Source organism: Passer montanus, unplaced genomic scaffold, assembly GCF_014805655.1.
Source record: "Passer montanus isolate IOZ18808 unplaced genomic scaffold, ASM1480565v1 scaffold147, whole genome shotgun sequence".
NCBI classification, from domain to species: domain Eukaryota; kingdom Metazoa; phylum Chordata; class Aves; order Passeriformes; family Passeridae; genus Passer; species Passer montanus.
This window is the reverse complement of record NW_024361718.1, coordinates 1,083,911-1,108,412: the sequence shown is the minus strand read 5'-3', so window position 1 is coordinate 1,108,412 and position 24,502 is coordinate 1,083,911. Positions and strand designations below refer to the sequence as shown.

The 24,502-nt window shown below is 40.8% G+C and overlaps 1 protein-coding gene across 3 annotated transcripts in view; it reads left to right on the top strand.

The window, feature by feature from the left end:
• Positions 1 to 24,502, top strand: part of IARS1 (isoleucyl-tRNA synthetase 1) — a 94,866-nt gene that overhangs the window by 28,832 nt on the left and 41,532 nt on the right. For all 3 annotated transcript variants that reach the window (XM_039700990.1, XM_039700988.1, XM_039700989.1), the window contains 5 exons: positions 1,557 to 1,679; positions 3,140 to 3,231; positions 8,272 to 8,370; positions 19,022 to 19,148; positions 23,895 to 23,968. In XM_039700990.1, coding sequence (XP_039556924.1) covers positions 1,557 to 1,679; positions 3,140 to 3,231; positions 8,272 to 8,370; positions 19,022 to 19,148; positions 23,895 to 23,968 — 515 coding nt within the window. The remainder of the gene's footprint in view (positions 1 to 1,556; positions 1,680 to 3,139; positions 3,232 to 8,271; positions 8,371 to 19,021; positions 19,149 to 23,894; positions 23,969 to 24,502) is intronic.

The following is a 24,502-nucleotide window of genomic DNA, read 5'->3' as shown; positions in this document are numbered from 1 at the left end:
AGGGAGCTGGTGCAGACAGGCAGAGCAGCAGAGCCCTCTGTGTGCCCTTGGCTGCAGCAGGGCTGCACATGGAGCTGAAGCACCTCTTGAGCCAGGTGCTGCCCAGGGCAGGGTTTGCTGTGCTGCCTTGCCTAGCAGGGCTCTGGCTGTGCCAGGCCTTGTGGTCTGTGCTGGCTGCTGCTTCAAAGCCTTGAGCAGCTCACTGCCAAAGCAGGGCTGACATCAGCTCTGTCATCTGGCCTGTGTTTTAAACCCCTCAGCTCTCTGTGCCTCTGAGGGAAGGCCAGCAGATCTCAGCCATGTCCTGACTGCAGGAGCTGGGTGACAAGGACAGGGGGAATAATTGTGTGCTGCTTTCTGCAGCTGCTGGACAGGGCTGTGCTCTGGTGGGAGTGCTGGAGCTGCAGGGATTTGTTGTTTCTATGTGTAAAGCTTTGGTCCATGAAGCAGCCAACTTCGCCATCTGTGGATGAATTTCATCCTTGTAAAACACAGCAGGTCTGGCTTGGGGGAGCTGGGAGCCTCAGGGATAGTGGGGAGAGCTGGAGGGACAGGATGAGAACACCCAGGACATGGGAGCCCTGCCCTGGCACTCCAGAGCTGACTCACCTGTGTTGGAGAGGGCCAGGGGAGGAGAGCTCAGGGAGCTGTGGAGCACTGGCCTGTGAAATGTGTATTTACACCCTGTCCTTGGGCAGCCTCAGAGGGTGCTTTAGGTGCAGCTCCTGTGAAACAGCTGCTGTGAATCCTGTCAGCCATTGCTGTGACTGGGTAAGATACAGATTTACTGTCATTCAGACTGGCAGGTAAAATCTGAACTCTTTTATCCCCCTACTTATTTTAATCTTTTCTCTGATGCCATTTTTGTTCAGTCATGTTCAGGAAAGTCTGAAGCAACTTTTTTTTTTTTTTTTTTCCTTACTGCTACAGGAAATTAAAAATTTAAATGGAGACTGGCCAGGAAAAAAACTATGATGTTGTCCATGTGTGGTTCTTGGTCAGTAGCATTGCCTATGGGCCAAAAAAGATTGAGAAATACAGGTTTAGAGGCTTTGGATTGTTGAGACATTCAGAAAATGGGACTGCTTATGTGAAATGCCAGAATTAGATTGATTAAAACAACCTGCTTTCTGAAACAGCCCTGTTGGCTGGAGAGCTGGGCAGATCCAGGCTCTGGCTGGGACAGGAGCAGGATGGAGTGGCTCCAGTTCCTTTGCCATGCAATGGTTGCCTGAAGCTGTTCACTCTGTGTGTGTGTGTACTCAGACACATGAAGTACATGTGTGTGTATATGCACTGATGTGCATAGAAACACATGCACATATCCCCTGTACTAGGTGACAGTCTGAAGAAATCATAATTTTCTGCATGAATAAAACTACAATCCTATAAAAGAGGACTTCCTCATAAGTATTTGGGATTAGTGAAGGCTGAGTATTTTGCTATTCTTGTTCAGTCATCACATTTTCTGTTCAATATTTCATTTCAGTTTCAGGGCATGGATATCTTACCCAGTATTTTGTATTCTTACAGCTTGGTGCTTGTCTCTTTTGCAGGATGATTACAGAGTCTGCATGGATTTTAATATCATTCAGAAGGACTCTGTGCCTGTATGCCCTGTTGATGCATCAGGCTGCTTCACAGCAGAAGTGGCTGACTTTGCTGGGCAGTATGTGAAGGTCAGTGGGCCTGAGACAGTAAATTACTACTTTAATCAAGATACATTTTATATATGGCAGAAGCTTTCTTTACTTTCCCTGTGTGGGCTTGTTTTCAATGTGTGACTGGTATCTGGATAAATGAAAATGTGTTTTAACATTTGCAACAAGGTTGGAATTGTTTATTAAGCAGCTGAGAAAAAAGTTGAAGTGCAAATAATGTTGTCTATCTGTAGTGAGAGGGCAGAGGAGTATCCTGTTTGCAGCTGCTCCAGGGAGACTCTCACTCACTCTGAGCTTTTTCCTGACAGAAATGTCATGTCCAGAGTCTCCAGGCACATGTGCAGGGCCTCCCTCACCTCTGGATGACTCTGAATTTCCAGGTGCCATCATTAAGTTTCTCCCAGCCAGTTAATGTAACGTGACCCACTAGGAGGGAGAAATTCAGTCATTGCCCCACTTGTGGGCTGTGTTGCAGTGGGAATTTACTTGCCAGCAGATGCAGGAGAATCCCTGGGGAAAAAACAAAAAACACAGGAACTCCACATTGCTCCAGATGCAAATCCCTAGCAGGGAGTGCCTCTTAAATTCAGTGTCCTGAGAAAACAAATTGCTTTTAGCCCTGCTGCTCCAGTTTGATATAAAGCATGTCCCGTAAACAAATGCAATACAAGATTTTACAGTCTTTTCCAATTAAGCTGAGGATTCAATCAACTATCTTTCCTTCCTGCTTTATGCATTAACACAAATAAGAGGACACTGGAGGCTCCATGTTTAGCTTCTTGCTGGTAAAAATCTGAATTTAAGGCTCTTGGAAAATTTTCCTGTGATACTGAATTTTTCACTCATAGATACTTGTATATTTTTTTCCTTAATGTTCTATTGACACTTGTATGTTCAGTAGATTGTCTTAAATTATCAATATGCAGCTTTCCCTTCACTTCCACTTTACATTTTAGCATGTAAATCCCAGTTAGTGAGGTACTGTGAAATATGTTTCAAATTCTGAAATTCAGTCACTTCAGAGGAATGTGGTATCAGGAAGTTTAAATACTAGGTAAAAAGCACAATATGATTTCCTGCCACAAAATTAGAAGACTCAGTCATTAAGATATTAAATAATGTTTCTGACTTGTATTGGTGCTTCAGAAAATTTGAATTTTACACACAGTTGTATGTATGTGTAAAGAGAGTTAAGGGTATAAAAGGACTGATGCTTTAATGTATAAATTTTAATTTTTCCATATAGCAGAGACAAATTGAAAACACTGTAAGTAAACAGGGTTTGAAGAGCAAATGACTTTGCAAATTTAGTGTTTTACAGTGCCCCTGCAGGAAATGTATAAACTTGATAGCAATTTTATGTGTGTGTGTAAATGCTGGGTTATGCATAGCTTTTTAAAAAATTAATTTGAGTATCTGAGACAAATCCTGTAGTAGCTTAGTGAAATGTGTATTCCAAAGGAAATGTGTGTTTTTAGGATGCAGATAAGCACATCATCAAATGGCTGAAGGAGAAGGGCCGGCTGATCCACAGCACCACCTTCCAGCACAGCTACCCCTTCTGCTGGAGGTAAGCACACACCTGCACCTGCCTTGAGCTGCTTTCTAACTGAGAAATTCTTCAGCTTTCTCCCATATTTTTCCCCTCCCTTACTTAATTTTCCTGACAAAACTAAAAGTAACACAAACTGAGATTATTAATTCAGGAGAGCTCCAGCTTTGGTTTAGTCGTCAAGGAATTTTTCTCTTTTTTTGGTCATAAAACTGATGAATTTAGGTGTAGTGCTGAAATTTAGTTTCTATTTAATGATTTTAAATGTGTGTTTTTGTAGTTTGTGTTGCTCATTTCTCAGTGTAGAACTCCTAACTAACCACCTCTTGTAAAAAGGTTATTTTTTGAAGCAGCTGAGTGGTGGGAAAGGATTTTTTTGATGCCCTTTGACTTGTATACAAATAAGCATATCACAGAAGGTCTTTAGATGTTTGTGTTAAAGCTTTGTATGTTTTGAATAAAATGGCTAAAATATAGCTCTTTTGAACCTTGTAAGATGACTTGTTTCTTTGAAAGAATCCCAGTTGCTTAAAATGTGGAAGCATCTCCCTAGGTGGATGTCTCTGGGGGAAGTCTCCATGTGGAATTCTCCATGGGCCTTCAGTATCAGTGAACAAACAAGTTTTGGTTCTGAGGAATACAAGCTAGACAGATTTAATCATGAAATGAAGCTTGTTTTTATTAGTGTGCTCCCTGGTTTGAAATTTCCATGGTTGATGTTGTAAAAAATCACCAAACAATATCAAATTAAAGAATCTTCAGTAACCTTTTAGTAAAGTATTAAATTCTTGTTATGAGCAAAGACACACTTAAATTAAAATATCTAATTTAATGATATGAAATGGCTTGAAGATTTTAAGTCCTATCTGATGTATACAGCACCTGTATTGAAATAGCTGTGATAAAAGCTCATCTCTCTGTCTGGCTCTGACTCTGCCAGGTGAAGTGTTCTAGCAGGTACATTTATCTTTAATTTATAGCAAAAATAACCTCTGCTTGCTCTTGAACAGCAGGATTGGTTTGTTTCTAGCAGCTGCCTGGAGGAGGAAGGGAAATTGCCCTTCAAGTGTTACGTCCTTGGTGATTTGGGACAGTTTTTGAAAAATGGCAGGCCCAAAATCAAGCAATGCTTGTGTTTTCCTTGTGCAACAACTCAAATATCCAGTCATGGCCTTCTGAGACAAAAGCAGGGATGCAGAAATGCTGATTCTGTAGAAGATCCTTAATTCTGCCACTCTGTTGACATTTTTGTTGATGGATGATAAGTTGCAGGCAGCACCTAGCAGCAAATTATCCAGTGGGAAGAACTGAACAATGGATTCTACTTGCAAAGCTCATTTCACTGCCATCACAAATCAAACCATAATTGGAATATGCTAAAAGTAGAAGAGTAGTTCTTAACTTTGAACATAGTTATAAGTTACTTTGATTAATGGAAGAAAACTTTGCAATCAGACTCTTCTTAATGTACTGCTGCTCTTCCCTGAAACCAAGCAGTTGTTGAATCCTTGGGATGTTGAGAAATTTGGCTTCTTTTTTTACGTAACATTAAATCAGGGTCCTTCTCTGTGTAGTAACTTTCTGTCAACTAAACTTCAAAATATGAAAAACACAACAGCTAGGTAAGGACACAACAGTTTTCAGTTAAATTTGTTTTTATTGCTGGAAATGTAGGACTTGGTCAAAACTGCTCTCTGCACGTGTGAGATCTTGGGAGTCTTTGTCTGGGTCTGGGCAGCAGTCCAGCAGCTGTTGGACATGACAGCTGGGGTGTCCCTCACAGCTCCTGCCTGCCATTCCTTTAGAAACAGTGTTGGGAAGATGGCAGATGTGGAGCTTTGACTTTTCCAAGCCAGAGAAGGCAAAGCCAAGAAGCATCTTTCTAGCACAGGCTCAATTATTGATAATTTCATTGCTAAATTACAAGAAAACGGAATAGGATCACAATTAATGTGATTTGATTCTTCTCATGTGTTTCTAAATGATCTGTCTGTAAGGAGAACAAAACTTAGTTCAGCTGGGATAGAGAGGAATGGTTAGGGAGGAACTTTGTCAGCATCAGACTTTGACTTAAGGTCTGTCTGGGTGGTTTTCTCCTTGTGTTGATGGAAAACAAAACCCACCAATGAGTATTTCTCATTTAATTCTACAGTAAAATCCAGTTGAATCTGGATTCCTCCACCTTAGTTGTTGAATCCTTGGGATGTTGAGAAATTTGACTTCTTTTTTTACGTAACATTAAATCAGGGTCCTTCTCTGTGTAGTAACTTTCTGTCAACTAAACTTCAAAATATGAAAAACACAACAGCTAGGTAAGGACACAACAGTTTTCAGTTAAATTTGTTTTTATTGCTGGAAATGTAGGACTTGGTCAAAACTGCTCTCTGCACGTGTGAGATCTTGGGAGTCTTTGTCTGGGTCTGGGCAGCAGTCCAGCAGCTGTTGGACATAGCTGGGGTGTCCCTCACAGCCTCCTGCCTGCCATTCCTTTAGGAACAGTGTTGGGAAGGTGGCAGATGTGGAGCTTTGACTTTTCCAAGCCAGAGAAGGCAAAGCCAAGAAGCATCTTTCTAGCACAGGCTCAATTATTGATAATTTCATTGCTAAATTACAAGAAAACGGAATAGGATCACAATTAATGTGATTTGATTCTTCTCGTTTCTAAATGATCTGTCTGTAAGGAGAACAAAACTTAGTTCAGCTGGGATAGAGAGGAATGGTTAGGCAGGAACTTTGTGAGCATCAGACTTTGACTTAAGGTCTGTCTGGGTGGTTTTCTCCTTGTGTTGATGGAAAACAAAACCCACCAATGAGTATTTCTCATTTAATTCTACAGTAAAATCCAGTTGAATCTGGATTCCTCCACCTTCTCACCAGTTGTGAGGAGCAGAAACGTGGGAGGTGTCACTGCTTGGGCAGATTTTATTGTTTTGTTCTCTCCAGTCTCCTGCTGAGGCACTGCTTGGTAGTACAGCCAGAAAGAAAATATTCAGGGAAACTTTGCCCTCTCCCCTTTACTGTTACCTTCATGTAGGAGGAACAGAGCCCTGTGGGTGCTTGGAGTGGTTATCAGGTGTTATAACCTTGGTGTTGGGTGGAAAGCCTGGGGAATGGTTCCCCTGCTGGGCCTTTGTCATGGATCTCCCTGTCTGAAGCCACTCTGTTCCTGCACCAGCCAGCCCCACCTGCTGCTCTCCTCACAGAGCTGGGCTGCCACCATTGTCCCAACCTTCCTTTCCCAAAACGCTATGACCATGTGAGAATTTTTTTAATATCAATTTTTAATATCAATTTTTTTATTCTCCTTGTTTCCAGTTCCTCAAGATCTTGTGATGGCAATTTATCACTTTTCAGCACCTCTGAAACAAGATACTTGGTGAAATCAGAACACCTTGTAGCTTGGGGAATGCTTTCTTTTTTACTGGGATCTTGCTGCTGTGTGAGCAGTGAACTCAACTGTTCCCATTTTTTAGTTGTTAGGACTTAAATTTGTGTAGCAAACCATCAGTAGGTTTGCATTTAATAGCTAGGACACAACTACATTATTATTACTTTGAGCTTTCACCATTTCCTTTAAGGTTATAGGTACTTTAACACTTAAGCACATGGAAACATACAGGTTATAGTTAAAATGAAAAGTCTTTTGAAACGTAGTGTTAAAAGAAACAATGTACTTTTTCTTATTGGGCTTTGTGCACTGTGAGTTCAGCTTTTAAGGTCTGAACAACCTTTGCTGTGGGTTTTCTTTCTTTTGTGGGTCAGGCAGGTGCACCTTCAGCAAATGCTGGCACAGTAGCAATTTTAATTTACATCATAATCTGCAGTAGTTGGTGGATTTCAAATGTGTTGTTGCTGTGGATATAAGTAAAATGAATTAAGCTTTGGCTGTTTGTAGTGTGGACTGCACATGGGAGATAACAGGAGTCTCTCAGAGTCTTTGCAGGTGAATTTTTGTGTATTGCCAAGCTCTGAACCAAGGTGACTTAAACAAAAGTAATATTTTTCAGAAACGTTTTGTGGGGTGGATTGATGCTAGAGGAGAATGAGCTTATCTCAGTGGTGTTTGCTTCTCTGTACCCACAGACAGATCCTATCCCCTAGGGCTCTTCTTCCTCCTCATCATGGAATAATGGGATGGATGTGAAGGATTAGAAATGTCTGAGCTCCTGCTAGAGACCTGTGCCCACTGTTGGATCCAAGGATCCGTTTGAAGGATGTGTTGCCTGAACAATTATTCAAGATCTTAAGCAGTTATTATGGAACTGATAAATCAGAGATTTAGGTTGGGGTTGGGCACTGCAGTCAGATACTTGGAGATACTGATTTTCCCGAGTAATGAAGGAAATTGCTCTATCTGTGCTCTGGCCAATTGTGTCTCCATTTCTAAGCAATCCCAAGTTGTGAAACTACTCTCCTCCCATAAGGATGTTCTTGTATTGCTTATTGAAGTATGGAATATGTTAAGATATATTTAAAACTTCTTTTATATGCTTATTTCTTGCTTTCCCTCTCCTCCTGGAATGGAATTTCCTTCTGGTTAACCCTAGGTGCTGTTACTTCTTTATGATTTGTGATTATTATTTTAAATGCAAGTAGTAAATGCACAGCATAATGTTCCCTGGCTTTTCAGGCTCATGAACACATAAAAAGTGATGCAGAATGAGCTCATGTGGAAGACTGAAATATGACTCATTTTAATAGTTACTGAAGTTCATAATGTTGTACTATGTAGGAGCACAAATTTCAAATTCAAGTATCGTTTGCACAATCTCATGATTGCTCTTGCTATACAAATTCCTTGAATTACTGGGTTTGAAGGCCGTAAAGTTTTTTTTTCAGGACTGGATTTCAAAACAGTAGCTCACATAAGTGTAACAGTTTATGTAATTTAACAAACCAAACAAACCCCAACCTTTAACTGTGATAATATTTCAGCAGCAGTGAACTCAGTCTGTGAAAAGGAGACTGTCATGTGCAAAAATAAATATTAAAGAGCACTTTGTAAATAATGTAGCATTTAGAAGTGTTTTTGTTTGTTTTATTCCCTTCCCTGCGCAGGTCAGATACTCCGCTGATCTACAAGGCTGTGCCCAGCTGGTTTGTCAGGGTGGAGCACATGGTGGAGAAGCTGCTGGAGAATAATGCCCAGTGCTACTGGTAATGTGTCCTGCAGAAATCTGATTTATTCCTTTCCTTGGAGTTGGAGGGTAGGGGGGTGTGTGCTGGAGCTCTCCAAAGCTATTCCCCTGTTCCTATGCTCACTGCTTCATATTTCCCCTCTTGTTCAGACAGTGCTACTGGGACCGGTTCTAAACAGTGTTTTATCTCAGTTCTATCAAGGTTGAATATTTCCTAGTAATTTACAGGGAAATACACTACAGGGTCATTAAAAGTGTCCTCCAATCATGGTATGCAAACCTAAACAATTCAACATGAGAGAAACTGCAGAGGAGAATCATCCTGCAGGAGCAAGGATGTGCTTCCTGAAAGGTTCCACCTGAGACAGTAATAGAGGCAGCTTAGTTCTGTGTATACATTGTTCCAAATTAAACTAATTTTTAGACAAGTTGTGGGTTTTTTCATCTAGTTATTACAGATAAGGTTGACTACTTCATCATAGGTGCATTTGAAAAAAAAAATCCACGCCCACTCTCCCCCCAAAAAGTGACAAAAAGCTCAACCCAGCTGCCCTAATTGTTGTAGGTAAACTGTTACACAGATTTAAAGAAAAAAATTCTATTAGTGGCAAAAATGAAATCTTGACATGTATATAGGGAGTGTGAAAAATACTTGTGAGATGTGTGTAGAAAACAGTAGATGAGCTTTAGATAACAAATGCATTATTAAGTGCAGTACAAGGGAATGGTTGCTGCAGGTGGCCTTTTAGGGAGTCACAGCTGGGTTTGTGGTGTGTTAGTAACAAAAAGACTTTATCTTCTGCACTTTCATAAGCTGCATTTTTATTTCTTTTCCTGTCATCCATCACTTGTGCCTGGGAAGCTGAGACCTCCCAGTGCGTGAGGAAAACTTGGAGATTACAACCTTATTTAGTCTTTCCTTATGAGGGCTGCAGGGAGAGCTGGGATTCCACCCCTCTCCCACCTCATTTGCCTCTTGTAAAGAAGGTGACTCAACCTTCAGTCAGCAATTACAGCTTGTGCTGCCTTTTTTTCTTGGACAGTAGCTGGCAATTAAATTCTCTATGAGCAGCTTTTGCATAACTGCTGACGTGGTGCAGGCAGTGTAAATCCTGGGATCTGGGGAAAAGTCAGTGATCCAGAATGGAGCCTGCCCAGCAATGCTGCAGCCTGGCTTTGCCAAGCAGCACATGCCCAGTCTGCCTGTGTCAGGAGAGTTTAGAGATTAGCAAGTGCTGTTTTCTGTTTTCCACAGCAGAACATACTGTGATCCTCCTTTGGGGCAAAAATAAGCTGGAGAGGGGGTGAAAGTGTTTGTTCTTAGCTTTAATTAGCTTCCTCAAGATGCTTTCACTGTTGGGATGACAGTAGACCTGCATATCTAATTTTCACATGAACAGAAGAAAAAATATAATGATCCTGTTAAGAAGTGCTTGAATGGATGGGTTTTGCTTTTCCAGAAGCAGAGCTTCAGGAAGGAGCTGCTGAGTGACCTCCATTCATCCAAGAGACACTAATTAATAAGAATTACTGATCAGTTTGAGCCCTGCCTCGTGCACATATTTGGGGTTTCAGTGGTGCTTTTTGGAAGTGCTGAGTAGTAGGGATACAAGTGGAAGCAAATGTTGGAGCTGCTGTTGCAAAAGTTGAGTGAGAAGAGCAGGCAATGACATCATTTGGCAATTTTCAAAAGGCTTGGAATTACAGGAACCATTTGTCCCTTAGGCAGTTCCTGAGTCTGAACACAATTCCATAACTGAACATGAAACTGATTCCTCAGGACTCCTCTTAAAACCATGTGGTCTTAGGGATTTTGGGAAATGTTTGTGAGATGTATGATCACAGAATTATTAATAAATAATATGTATTTCCAGTATGTGATTTCATAGTAATTTGAATACTGGGTAATCTTGAAGTTGGCTTTTAAAATCCAGCTTTTATAAAAAATAAGGGAGTGTTTTTGAGGTTTTCTTCATGTGTTCTCCATTGATGCCAGTTTCGCTTGGGCATTGAAACTGCTGGCCTTCTGCAGCATTCATTTATTTAAATTTTGGGAACTCCTTCCTTCCCAAAACCTACTTTTTCTGCTTTTGAAGAGACTTGATCTCTGAAAGTGTCACAGCAATAATATGTAGCTTTTTAAAAAATTTATTTTTGGACTCTCTGGGGCTTCAGCATGTCCTGAAAATGAGAAAATTTGGGATAAATGCTTTTCAGAGTATATTAACCTTTACAAAATGGGTTTGACTGCATTGCTTTTTTTATTCCTGTAAATGACTGATAGGTGTATTGTCCCTTAAGAATAGCTGCCCTCTTGAAAGATATCCTTTCTGATGAAATAGATTAAACATACTTGGACAAACTTTGCAACCTGATTGCATTTCTAATTAGTTTTTTAGTGAATTACCCAACTTATAAGGCCACAGTCATTCAAAATTTATTAAAACCAGTAACTCTATTTTCATTTTTCAAAATGAATTTAACTATCACTTCCAATAATGGTTGCATGAATAATGTGTCAGCATTTTTGTAAAACCAGAAGCCAAGAAACACTCTCTGCTCTGTTGCATCCTTATTTCAGTCAGACTGGGAATTAGGTTGTGTTGGATGTTGATGAAAATGCACAATTGGAACAGTATTTAGGGGGCTGTGCTCAGCCTTTAATTGAAGTTTCCCTTACTGAATGTTCTTTGCTGTGTAACTGAGATCTTATTTAAAGAAAATTTAAATTAAAAAAGGTTATCTTCTGTTTGGCATTCAGGCACCCACTACTGCTGTATTTGAGATGAAGAGAGGCAAATTTGGCTGCTGTAAAATCCAGATTTTGTCAGATCTTGGCTCTCTATTCTCTTGATAAGGAGAGTTGGATGCAGCACCAAGGTGCTGTCTGGATTTCAGCCTTAATTGTTGTCACCATCATTTTCTCAAATGGTTTGTTGAAAGGGCATTTTTTATGTACCCACAGACTAAACCAGGCCACCTTCGATTATAATTACAATATAGGACTAATTCCTGTCATCAGTGTTCAAAGTTGGTGTAAATTGAAAATTTATAAGTTACTGTAAGCAATAAATCCGTGCAACTTCTAATGAGAATTCCAAACTGTTGTAGCTCATCCTTCTGGCAGTGGATGTTTTATTTCCATTATTGCAGACTGATAGAAAAGACTCTGTAGTTTGTATTTAAATAACAGCTTTGAACTCTTTTTTTTTCTCTCTTTTAAACCTCTCTCACTTAAAGTTCTCCTTCAGTAACTCCTGAAACATTGACCTGTAACTGTTGCCAAGTTTTTAATGTTAAAGACATTGTGCAGTTCTGACATTGTTTGCATAAGATGTGCAGCACTTGGAGGAGTGGAAAAATGAGCATCAGTGGAAGGAAAGCAGTGATGGGAGACAGGGACTTTAAAGAAGCCAAACCTTTTGTTCTGGCATCTTCTCACCACTGAAGAACTCGGGTGCTGTAATAAAGAGCTTGATGTATGGTTGAAGGTATTGTTTTCCTGACTTCCATCACTTAAGCTGTTAGTTCTTGCTGGAAGTGCCACCCAGAGCAGATTTCTGTGAGTGAAGTTGAAGTGAGAGTTTTGCACTCGCTCCCTGCACTCACTCCTGGGTGAGCCCAGGTGTCTTCTTATGTGTCCATCGAACACATCAAGCTTTGGAGAAGCTTTTGATCCTGGTCATTTTAATCTTTGACCACAAAACTGTCTCCCACCTGTGGAAAGGTGAGATGTGATCAGGAATGAAGCCTGTTTGTGCCAGAAACCCCAAGGCTTTGCAGTGTGGGCTAAGGAGCCCATCCACAATAGAAAGCAAATGTTTATCGTACTGAACGTGTCATTTTTAAAGAAGCCAAACCTTTTGTTCTGGCATCTTCTCACCACTGAAGAACTCGGGTGCTGTAATAAAGAGCTTGATGTATGGTTGAAGGTATTGTTTTCCTGACTTCCATCACTTAAGCTGTTAGTTCTTGCTGGAAGTGCCACCCACAGCAGATTTCTGTGAGTGAAGTTGAAGTGAGAGTTTTGCACTCACTCCCTGCACTCACTCCTGGGTGAGCCCAGGTGTCTTCTTATGTGTCCATCGAGCACATCAAGCTTAGGAGAAGCTTTTGATCCTGGTCATTTTAATCTTTGACCACAAAACTGTCTCCCACCTGTGGAAAGGTGAGATGTGATCAGGAATGAAGCCTGTTTGTGCCAGAAACCCCGAGGCTGTGCAGTGTGGGCTAAGGAGCCCATCCACAGTATAAAGCAAATGTTTATTGTACTGAACTTGTCATTTTTGCTCAGATGAGGAATCTGAGTCTGTAGCAGGGCAACAGAATTTTAAATAATGACAGGATTGTAGAGCAATGGAAGAAAATCAGTGAGTCCTTTTTCCTTCTTTTGCTGCTTATTTTTGTTTTAGAGGAAGTCTCAGGACATTTTCTTTCTTAGTTTGTTAATATTAATGCATTTCATCTGAACAGTTTTAAAGGTATGGTGCGTGTAGATTTTTTTAATTTTTTGTTTTTAGTATCACCATGCAGTTGTAACTCTTCTTTTTGAGTCATCAGTCACACTTTTCTTACTGGGGAATTGTGACTACAAATGAGATCCTCCCTCTAGTAGCAATTGTGATGTGTACAGCAACATGGAGTCACTAGATGGCAACATTTCCCGAGGAAAAATCCAGATTAGTGCCATTGCCTACAGCAAGAGGTGGAAAAAATTGCTGCAGGGTTAGCCTTGTGTTTGTCTAATTTAGAGAAGGTTTTATTACTGTCTGTTATCAGACGTGGCTGAGGATTAAAAGTCATTTGGAGGCTTGTTCACTGGATTTTGATGGTTTGTGTTCTGCTGTGCCTTAATTTTGCTGTTCCCTCTCTGAGCCTCTTGTGCAGAGAGGTTGCTGCTGATGATGCCGTGAATGCAGAGGTACCTCTCCAGTCCCACTGAAGGCTCACCAAAAGCTTGTTTTTTCCTTCAAGGAAAAGCATATGAAATAAAACCCCCAAATGCCAGTTCACTAAGCAACTCCAGCACGGTTTTCTTGGGCATCTGATAAATCTGTGACACCAGCAGTGTGTTGAATGTCTGCCACTGTCACAGGAATGCAAATGTATTGATATATGTGGATTGAAATGGATTCTGAGTGCTGATGCCCTACAAAAGTACTTTGTGCCAATAAGTGTTAGAATATTCCCAAGGAAACTGCAGAGAGAAGGAAAGTGGAAGCTTCCCTTCTCCCTGGCTTCGGGCTGCGGGGTTGTTGATAAGATAAGGAGTTTGAGCAGCAATTAGCAGGGTGCCTGGGAGGTGGGAGGGAGATGCAGCAGGGTTGTTGGTGGGGTGTGTGCCAGCGTTGGAGGTCAGGGCTGCGTCCAGGAGCGGCGGTGACGCTGCCGGGGCTGCGTCTGCAGCAGCATTGCAGTCACACCACAACGTGGGGGTTGCCATGGGAACCAGGAGAAAAGAGGCAAGAGAAACATTGGGAGATCAAAATGATTGAAAGCACAGCTTATCTAGCCCCTGTAAGCTGCACCAGAAGCAGAAAATGCAGCGGTGCAGGCAGCCCAGGCTCATCTGGGGTGTGTGGGGTTGCACCATTGCAGCAGCTCTCCCAGGCTGAGGAGCAAAGCTGCTGCAGTGGAAATTCTGCCTGGCACACACTGACCTTTCCTCCCTTCCCCTCTCCTCCCCCCATGTTTAATTAGGTCCATGATATAGATTGGCGCTAATTAAAGTGTCAAAAGGGCATGAATAGTTGCTTATTTTATCTCTTTGAATTAAAAACCATTAAAAATCAATTTGAGGGCATGTTGAAGGAGGCTTGTTATTAGAGTAAATTAACATAATGGAATTTAAGCCTTTGTCTTCTAAGAATTGGTTAATGTTTAAAAAGAAAGCCAAATTCTACACCTAAAATAAACCCCCCAGTTGGTATGCTAGGAATTTAAATAAATCTGTACATATTTAGTTAGATGGCATAGAATAACTACTTCATCCCCTTTGGTGTTGCTTATACAACTCAGCTATCTTCTGGAAGAGTAACTTTCTCTTTTCCAGTCTTAAAACTGATTCCTGACTTCAGGTGGCACTTAAAAAGTCACCAGCTTGCCAAAGGACAAGACAGATCTGGGACCATCCTCTCAGAACCAAAGCTGTATTAGAGTTCTTAATCTGGTATTAGGTCCCCTAATTCCCCCTGCTTAAGGTAGTATTTTGTTTATCAACTTTACAGTCTTAACTCCTTTAATTAGCAATTATGAAGTAAATCTTACCCAATACATAAAAGTGCTGTGGTTTTGCAGAGAATATCATGAATAAAATTAGCTGGTGAGAAGAACAATGAAGAGTGAGAAAGGATTAGCCTATTTTTATGTGATATCTGAAACAGCTTTTCATGTTGAGCTGATGATGAAACACGAGGCTTGTGCAGGGGCAGTGTTTTATTTTGGCAGTGCTGTTTGTGTTTACAGAAAAGAGGAATGGTGCTGCTTTGAGGCAGTTGCTGCATCCTGTGACTGGGGCACAGTGAGCCAGCTCAGAGTGGATCTGAGCTCTCAGATGGAATAAGGAGCTCAGTTCAGTACTTGCAATTGTGTTATGAGCACAAGAAATAATGCTTCAAAATATATCTACAGAAAAGGAGCAGATGTCGTCATCCTTTTAATAAGTTTCCTTCTGGATTATGTAATTTAGAATATTTTTTAATTTCCATCCTGTACATTTTTCCTCTGGAGACAAGAGTCAGAAAGCAAATTTCTTTCTTTTAATTGATGCTGTTCCCTGAGTGTTTATTAGTGCTGAGAACCCACTGGCTCAGCCTGTGGTAGTTCACTGTCAGCAGACTCAGTTCTCTGCTCTGGGATTGAAGGTGGTCAATATTTGCTCTTTTCAAATCCATGCCCACATTGCTTGTGTGACTTGGATGCTGAGTGATGTGTAGACTGAGAAGGCAAAGAAGATGGTTCCTTTTGTAATAAGTTAATAAATGTTGTTAAAAGACTGGGTTTTGCTTTGCTCTTCATGAGGTTTTTTGGCTTGTCAAATTGAATTTTTATTTTAGATGTGAAGAAAATGAGTATCTACCAAGAAAGGATGTGGGAGTTGACTGTGCAGAGGACTTAGCAATGCATGAATTAAGCAAAACCCCACATCTGCTTCAAAAATAGGAACAAACAGTCAAAAATGGACACAGAAATTTGCAGCAAACGAATAATTTTCATTATCTCTAACTTGTACAATAGAGTTTTGATGTTGGGAAAGTAAGACAGACATGAGCATTCAAACAGGTTGGAACTGATGTACTTTGACTCAGAATCTTTTTAGTTTATGATTTGGCAAAACAATATTTATTCCTTTGTGTTGTGGAGTTCAGTTCCCTGAACTTTCCAACTGCTGCAGTGTCTGCATGCTGAAGTTTATTTAGTGCCCTGTCCTGGGTGCCAAGAGGAGAAATTGCCATTGCTCCACACTGTTCCACACCCATGAATCAAGAGCTCCCTGACCTGCTGAGGCAGCAATCTCCTTAACCCTGCTAAATGTCAGAGAAAGAAGCATGAAATCCTATCTGTGTCATTTTGCAGAGAAATTTGAAGGTCAAACAAATTGTAGGCCAGTTGGGAAATAAAAAAACCCTGTTTGTCGCAGCTCAGTTTGAGGAGCTGCAGCACAATGGCTTGGGGAGAGATGGGGCTGCTTTGATTTTTCACTTGCAGCCTCATGGAGCTGTTGGGTGCTGGGGCTTGATCCTCTCTGAGGTGTGAAGGTGTCCAGTGCCAGTTCAGAGGATCTGAACAGGCACAACTTGGCACCCTCTGGTCACACCCAAACCCAGTGGTCACCAGCAGGAACCTGAGGTTTGTGCTGCCAGCCTGAAGGGGGTTTGTGATGGGTGTGGGGTTAAACATGAAAACTGTGTGCATTGGCACATGGGAGAGGGCTTTTCATTTATCTTCCAGCTCCTTTGTGTAGATGGAAGAGTAAAAAACATTCCCTCGACTAATACATGCCTGTGGCAGGATGGTGTCTTTATGAAAATTTAGCAGGAGAAATATACCAAGAAAATACCTAAGAGTAGGATGAAAGGAAACTGAAAAACTCTATAAGAACACTGACCTTCTTTAAATAAAAGATCAGGTGTTAATAACAACATCATTGAGAATACTTTTTTTTTTTCCCAGCCTAATCAAATATTTAAGTAGATGGTGCCTCTGATTTTATTTTTTCCCTTGTGATAGGTAGGTAAGTGTTAAGCTGAGCTATCTGGAGCTAAATCTATTGGGAATAAGTAAAATACATGGGCTCCAGACTGGAAGGGCTGTGCCTGGCATGGCTGTTCCTGCTGCAGATCCCTCTTCCAGCTTGATCCCAGCTGGAGGCTGTGTCTGCCCTTGGGCAGCACCCATGGGCAGCATCTCTGCAGAGGCAAAACCCAACTGCTTTAAGTAACACTTCTTTGAGTGATGGACTCAGAATGGGTGTGAGATGCAGGCTCTTTTTATTTGACTTGATGGCTGTGCCACTGTTATTCCTGCCTTGTACCTCTAAAGAGCCACAGATCATTGTTGCAAATGTGGTTCATAGGAGATGAAGTGGTTTGTGTTTTATGTTCCACTGAAAACTGGCAGCAGGGTCAGACAATTTTACCAGAAGAGGTAAATTATATGCTTTCATAGCTCAGAGAGAGAGATCACACCACATACATTTTTGTGGTTAATGTCCACTTTGGGGATAAAATTAATTTTTCAGGCGTGTTTTGAGGAGGCAGAGTTGAAACTCTTAGCATTTTAATGTCATTGGGGGATTGTCTCAGCCTCTAGCTATGTTAAATGGGACTAATAATTTCAGCTAATCAGTGTCTAACAACTTCTGAAAAATGGAAACTAGTTTAGGAGTGATGTAAAGAGAAGTTTTCCACATTAGTGGAACGTTGGGCAAATGCTAATGAACTTTGCACAGTTTCCACTTGTGTTTGGAGAGAGGGTCTCCTAAGGTCAGCACAGCAAGTTAATAGTAATGATCCCACGCTGAACCAAATTGGGAAAGCCTGTATACGTTCTACATTTCAAAGCAGGGCTACAGATGTCATGTGAAACATGAGTCACTGAGTTTGTTTAAAATTTTTTTATATTAGATTTTTGTTCGAGAAGTGTTACAGAAGACAACTCTGCAGCTGAAAGTAACTCCAGAAATAGCAAGGGAAGCTGTGGAACCTGAGGCTGATATTTAGTGAGGCTTTTAAGGGTACTTTTTATCCACTTGAGACAACACTGGCATCAAGAAGCCTTTAGATCTCCACATGGCATCATCATGGATAAAACTTTTAAAAGAGAATGGCTTTTTTTTTTTTGTTCACACTTACTTCGTAAATCTGCTACTGGGCCTAATCCTACCCCAGTGTGTCATATGAATCCATTCTTCTAATTTTTCCTCTAAAGGAGCCTTTCATCTTTGTTACTCTTGGGACTTATCTGTGATTAAAAATGGTCTTTAAAAAGAAATACTTGACAAGAGGACCAAGAGCTTCAGAAAGGAAAGGTGGAAGAGACCCTGTGTGCTTTGTCGCTTGGTTGCTCCCCCTTTGGAAACCATGGCTCTCCTAATCCAGCTCAGACTTTGGGAAGGGCCTTTCTAGTTAGACTGGAAAAACAAACCCAGCAAAACCTGCCATGGGTTGCTAAAAGCTCAGTTCCAGAGCTACTTTATTGTTGTGAGCTGCTCATTCACAGCTTCTGTCTGTCTGACACTGTCTTAACGTTGCTCTTTCTGTGAGATTCATTTGAATTTGGTATTTTGAAATGCACCTTTAGGCATGAGGGGAGCATATTGTTGACTATGAAACCCATTGCTTTCCTTCATCTGCATATAATCATTGGGTAAATAGTTATTTGTTTGTTTACATCCTGGGAAAAAGAGGTTTTAATGATTCTAATCAAGCCACCAGGCCACTTAGCACAACCAGGAACCTCGATGGTTTTGGTGTTAACCTTTGAGCTCCAAGACACTTTCATACAATGAAAATTTGTCTTTAACATCCCTCAATGCCCATTAATGCTCAAAATGAGGTTTTAGCAAGCATTGATAGGGTTCTGTGGTTGGGGGGTGTGTTTTGTTTCTTAATCAGGTAATTCAAAGTGAGATGATAAATAGCTTGGAAAGGATTTTTTGTGTGATCTATCAGCCTGATTAATGTGCTTGTACCTGGATACCCACACATAATCCAAGGTGCCTTTTGATGCTATTGCTCCAGGCTTTTTGATCATGGGAATTTCATTCAACCTCAAAATCTTTTTCTGCATGTAATTTAAGCAGTAGTGTTGTGATCACCCTTAGCCATAATCCTCCAGTGTTGGACTGTCCTGAGGACTTTGGCCATTGTTTCATTCCTAACGAATCTATTGTATGTTGCCATGTTTTCCTGAGTTACTTTTTGGTAAAATGAATCTGGTGTTTTTCACTTCTGCAGCTTACCTGAGATCAGAAGAAGGCAGTGTTGTGTTTTTTGGCAGCACCTCCACAGGCCTTGCGGCAGCCAGAGCTGTAACATGAACGTGCTCCAAGTCAATCAGTGCTGAAATGAACTTCTTTGGTGGATAAAATGAAATATAACCATCTCTTACCAGCTTTCTTTTCAGTGGAACCTAGTGATATATGAATACTGCTGTTTTTTTTGGCACAGGGTTCCAGATTTCGTGAGGGAGAAGCGCTTTGGGAACTGGCTGAAGGACGCTCGAGACTGGGCCATCTCTCGGAACCGCTACTGGGGCACCCCCATCCCTCTGTGGGTCAGCGAGGATTTGGAAGAGGTGAGGGAGGAACATGAAAGCTTCCAGCTGGCAAAAACCCTGCCTGTACTTGTTGTTTGCTTATTTTGGTGTCTCTTTGGCTGCTGCAGCCTGCAGTCCTGTTTACATGTTTTAACAGCATATCTGTATAACCTATCTGTATCTGTGTAATAGGTGATAGATCTGTGCATATTTATGGGTGCATTTGTGTGCCTGTACAGGTATTCTTTGTTTTTGCTTGAGAACTGCAAGCTATTTCTCTTGGTTTTTACATTAAAATTAATCTTGTCTTTCCCACAAGAATTTGCAGTGATGGCAAATCTAAAGGAAATAATAAATGCAGTGAGAAAATGGCAAGGAGGAGCTTTTTTTTTTTTTTTTGTAACTCCTTTAAGTCTGCTTTTGATATTCTGGTGGTTGGTTACTTCAAGCCAAATGAGTTGCTGAAAGCATAAAAGCAAGTCCACCACAGCAGAACAGTGAATTCATATTTGTAGTGCCACAAATGTGAATGTAGCAGACTGTAAAAACATGAATCTAGTGGAATGATGAAAATGTGTGATAGTAATGCTAGAAATGAGCTTTGTCAAGTTGTACCCTGCATCATTGGTAGCATAATGCAGAGGGCATGAGTGAACACTTAACACAATTTTGATGGGTTTAAAATTATTTCTAAAAGTAGAGTGGGTTTAGGTTTTTCGTGTGTTTTTTTGTTTTGTTTTGGTTTTTTTTTTTTTGGTTTTTTTTTTTTTATTTTTGCATTGGGTTAGTTCCATTAGACACATAAAAAGCCTCCCTCATGCTAGAAGTAAGAAATGGTAATCAGTGTCAGGGTGTGCAGGGAAGGGAAATACTGGTGGCAGCATCCCAAGCCTTTATTTTTCTCTCTCTTGATTTGAAAAGGTTTTACTCTTCATTTCAGACCTGAAAGACCTCGAGTAGGAAAACATCTGCTAGAGAAGTATTTTATGATCTTTAACTTGTCATTGCTTAGATGTGCACCATAAAGCATTTTTTATTTTCTCTTCACTGGGAATCTTGGTAGGCAGGGAGATACTGGGAGAGGGAGGGAGCTACTCCTGCAATTAGGATTTAAGTATCTAAGAATGCCTTAGCATTTGGATTCTACTTGTGCTGTGAGTGTTTGTAAATTACTGTCAAACCAAGTGCTTCTGTCTCTCATATAACAGTTCAAGTTTAGTTTGAGGACTGACAATTTATACACACTTTTTTTCACATTCATCCAACATTGCTAAGTCCCTTGTTTGATATAACAATTTCTTTCAGGTAATAAAAAGGCTTTCAGTGTTGTGGCTGAGTATTTCATTCTACAGCTGAAAAAGATTGTGTAAAGGTTTCATTACTTCCACTCCTTGCTTCTAATAATATTTCATTTTCCATCCAGTCTCCCCATATCTGTATTCCTGTGTGTACTGATTTTTTTGCTTTTCTAGGTTGATTTGTTAGTTTTTAATAACAAAATGATGTCTAACTTGGAAGATTGACCTTTCCTTTGAAACGAGCTGCAAATATTCCTCAGGGCTCGGTGTTCTGAATAATGATGGAAATACCAGCAGGTCTATTATTTCTATCCATAGTTGTTACACATTTCTCTTTGCTCCAGAGTCTGAATACTGTGCTTTAACAGCTGAGTACAACTTCTGAACGGAGCTAAATTTCAAGTTAAGGGGTTTTTTAAAAAATTTTGTGTGTGTGAGGTATGGCTTGAAAAACAAATAGGGCTGGAACTGATATGGAACTTAAAGCCTAGGTGACATCTGCTTTCTCAGTAATGATATTCCCTCAGAATTCCCTGACTCCAGTGTTGCTGCAGCCTGGTGTGGGATTGCACAGCAGCCTCTTCATGTCTTGCTCTCAGAAGAACACTTTGTTGCATGCAATTATGCTTTGCATATTAAATCCTGGAGAAGTAATAACAGTTCCTTATTTAATATACAGTAAGGTGAATTAATTGGTATTAAAGTGAATTTTATTACAGATCAATAACTGGTTTTGCACAGTTTTATTTTAGTTTTGTTTTAGCATAATTATCAGGTAGAGACACATAATGGAAGTCAAATTCTGAAGCTTGTGTTTATTGCCACATTTTTGCAGACAGTTTATCATTTTAAGCTTTCAAATCCCAACGATTTCCTCAGTGGAGGAGCACATCTCATTTGGATTAGATAATGAAATTTTTTAATATAACACCCAAGTTGGTAAAGCAGATATGGGCTCATTTGACAGGACTTGCATACAAATTACAGTTTACTATTCAGTGATGTTGTGGAAGTTCCCTGATTATTTCCTGGCTTGCCAGGTGACCCTGCCCTGGGCTGGGTGCCCTAAGGCTGGCGCAGCAGAAGGAGAGGGCTCTGGCTCTGCTCTCCTGAGGGTGAGGGAACCTCTCCAGGTGCATTTCTGGGCCACTTCTGGCTGACTGTAGCAATCATTTCTTCTCCTGTTCGGTATTCATGAGATGCTTTCTGGAGATCCCAGACATCTCTCTGACACACTGGGCGGGCTTCTTCCTTTCTGTGGGCACTCCTTCCTCCTCAGCTGTGGTCCAGAGCAGAGCTGAAATGGCAAACCCACAAAAACAAACATTTTTGTCTAGCAGGGACTGCAGGGCTGTGCCACAGGAACACTGAGATCCATGGCTGCTGCTGGATGGATTTGTGCTCCTATGGACATGGATAATCCTGGATGTAATATTCATTTTGTTGGCAGGGGTTAACCTTGACCTGTGGGATCACGGTAGGTCTTGGAGGTGCTGACAGCCCATCTGCTGCAGTCTGAGGTGCTGCTGATGTTGGTAGAGCTGCTTTTGTAGCTGATGTGAGCCATAACATGGAGGAGGAGCAAATGCCTGGTAGGTAGAGGAGAGGTCCAGGCTGTTGGGGCAGCCATGACTCCTAAGGGATGGATCCAGAGCAGGAGCTTTAATTGGGGAGTATCCAGCCTGTGTGTGCTCCGTGCAGAAACCAAGGGGTGCGGCCTAATGAAGGATGGAATTTGATTAGCATCTGTTTGCTGCTTTCTCCTCTTGCCTTTCAGTCTCTAATGAGCTCCCCTTGGGACAGAGGAGCTCCTTCCTTCTGCCTTGGACAGAGGCAGTCTTGCTCAGTGGGGGAGATCTGTGTTACTCTGGGGCTTGGTGAATTTTTCATGTGAACTTGGGTTTATTTCTTCCATGAGTGATTTCTGGCTGCAGTTCTGCATCAATATTCAAAATTTTGCTTTAGTATTGACATACTTGTTCAGAAAGCACCAAATAATGAGGAGCTTTTCTCCCAGAGCTTAGTGTGAAAGTATATTCAAATACAAAGGTTAGTGAAGTAATTGGTGTATCCAAGGGCATTTTTTTACCCATTTCTCTATTAATACCTTTTCTTCCTCCAGCAGTGCTGAACTAAGCACCTGCTGCTGCTCACTTGAGCCTGTGTGTTTACTTATGGGGCTACATGAATGAAGAACAGATCTGGGTTAAAAATAGTTAGTTGATGAAGATGTATTTTTACCTGGAATCAATCCCCTTGTGTAGTTTGTGTGCATTCTGCAGGCTGTTGTACCTGGCTAGTGGAATCATTGTCCTGCCTCATTTCCTACAGAATAAAAAAGACAGATAAGTAATGAAAACATCACATTTCCAAAGTACTTTAACAATAGCAAATGGTGATTAGTAATGCAGATCAGCACTTGAATCAGACTGAGAAAATCGTGTCTTAAAACCCAAATCAGGCTGAGTTTCTGCCTTCTCTGTAATTCATGACAATTTTTTGGAATTAAATACACCAAAACCTTTCAGTTAGTCACAATTTCCATGTGTATACATATGCATATGTTTAAGACTAGCTAAAGGAATTGAGCAGTGCTCTGATTTTTTGTACCTTAAGAGCAACTTCCAAAGTTATTTCATGTGAAAAACGTCTGGCCTATTTACAGCTTCTTTATGGTGCTACATTTAACTCCTTCCCTGTCAGATCTGTCAGACCCTGGGGTTTTTCTGTTACAATTCTAAAAGGCAAGGATGGCATGTGGGACAGCATGTCCAAAATCCAGGCCTGTACTGCAGCTTGTGGCTCGTGAGTCCTGCCAAATGAGAGAGGCCACAGGGCACTGGGACGGCTCCATTTCTGTAAAACCTAAAGTAAAACCTTTAAAAGTAAAATCTTGCTTTTCTGCTTTCTCATACAGTTTTTCAGAATCCTGGTTTCATGATGTCAGTGCAAGTCTGATGTGGAAATTGGCATTATTAATAGCATGTTGGTGCAACAAAACCAAGAAAAGTCTTCCTTAGCAATCCCTCTGGTAGCTGTGATGCTTTCTTCGCTTTAAATAAAAAGCTTTACCATGTACAGTTTAGTCTACCTGGGATGGAACCCTTAAGGATAATGAGCTGCTTACTTTAGGGGAGGAACCTGGGATCTCAAACTCCTGTTTGTGTAAAAGTCAGTCATTGAATTTTCAGAGGTTTTTGGTTGTGTCTGGTTTGGAGAAGCCCCCCATCAAATCCCACATTTTTTGATGACCTGCCAAGATGCTGCTGCTTCCAAGTCTCCAGTTCTTGTAACATGAATTGCATTAAATCAGGGCAGTGGTCTTTAACATCATTTGAGGAAGGAGACCCTTGTGAAAAATTTTGTATTGGTTTTTTTCAGCTCTATCGACTACTACAAGAGAGATTGCAAGTCTCCTGTCTGATATTAAAAAAAAATAGCTGCTATGTACAAATAACAGGCTAAATTTCTTGAATTTCTCCTACAGGTGGTTTGTGTTGGATCAATGGCAGAACTGGAGGAGCTGTCTGGAGTGAAAGTGACGGATCTACATCGAGAAAGGTGCGTCACAGAGACTCTCCACTGGGAATTAGATATAGATAAGTAGACATAAAACAAACCTTGGGGTTTTTTTTGCCCAAACCCTGGGAAACAGATTTAGGGAATAAAAAATTTGTAACAGGACTTATGACTAACACATATAAATTTTCTTTTTTTCTGTTGAAAAACACTTATGGAACACTGTTAATACAAAAAATTACAGAGATTATAAAAGGAAATGCTTTGAAGAACCTTTTTAAAGGGTCATTAAAATGAAAGCTACAACTGCTGTCATCCTAATATACCAGCATGACATGAACTTCTAACTTGGTTTTGTTGGGGGTCGCTGGGTGTTGTAGATGGACAGTGAGATGATTGGCTCTTGCAATTAAGGGGTGAATATTAAGAGAGGCTTTATTTATGTATAGTTATGTTATTGTAATTTAAGACGTTCTCTGTTCTCCCCATAGTTCCCTTTTCCCTCTCCTGTATTGCTGCCATCAGACAGCCTGGGTTGTCTGGGACAGGTAGAAAGAAGACATGCGCATGTGTCCC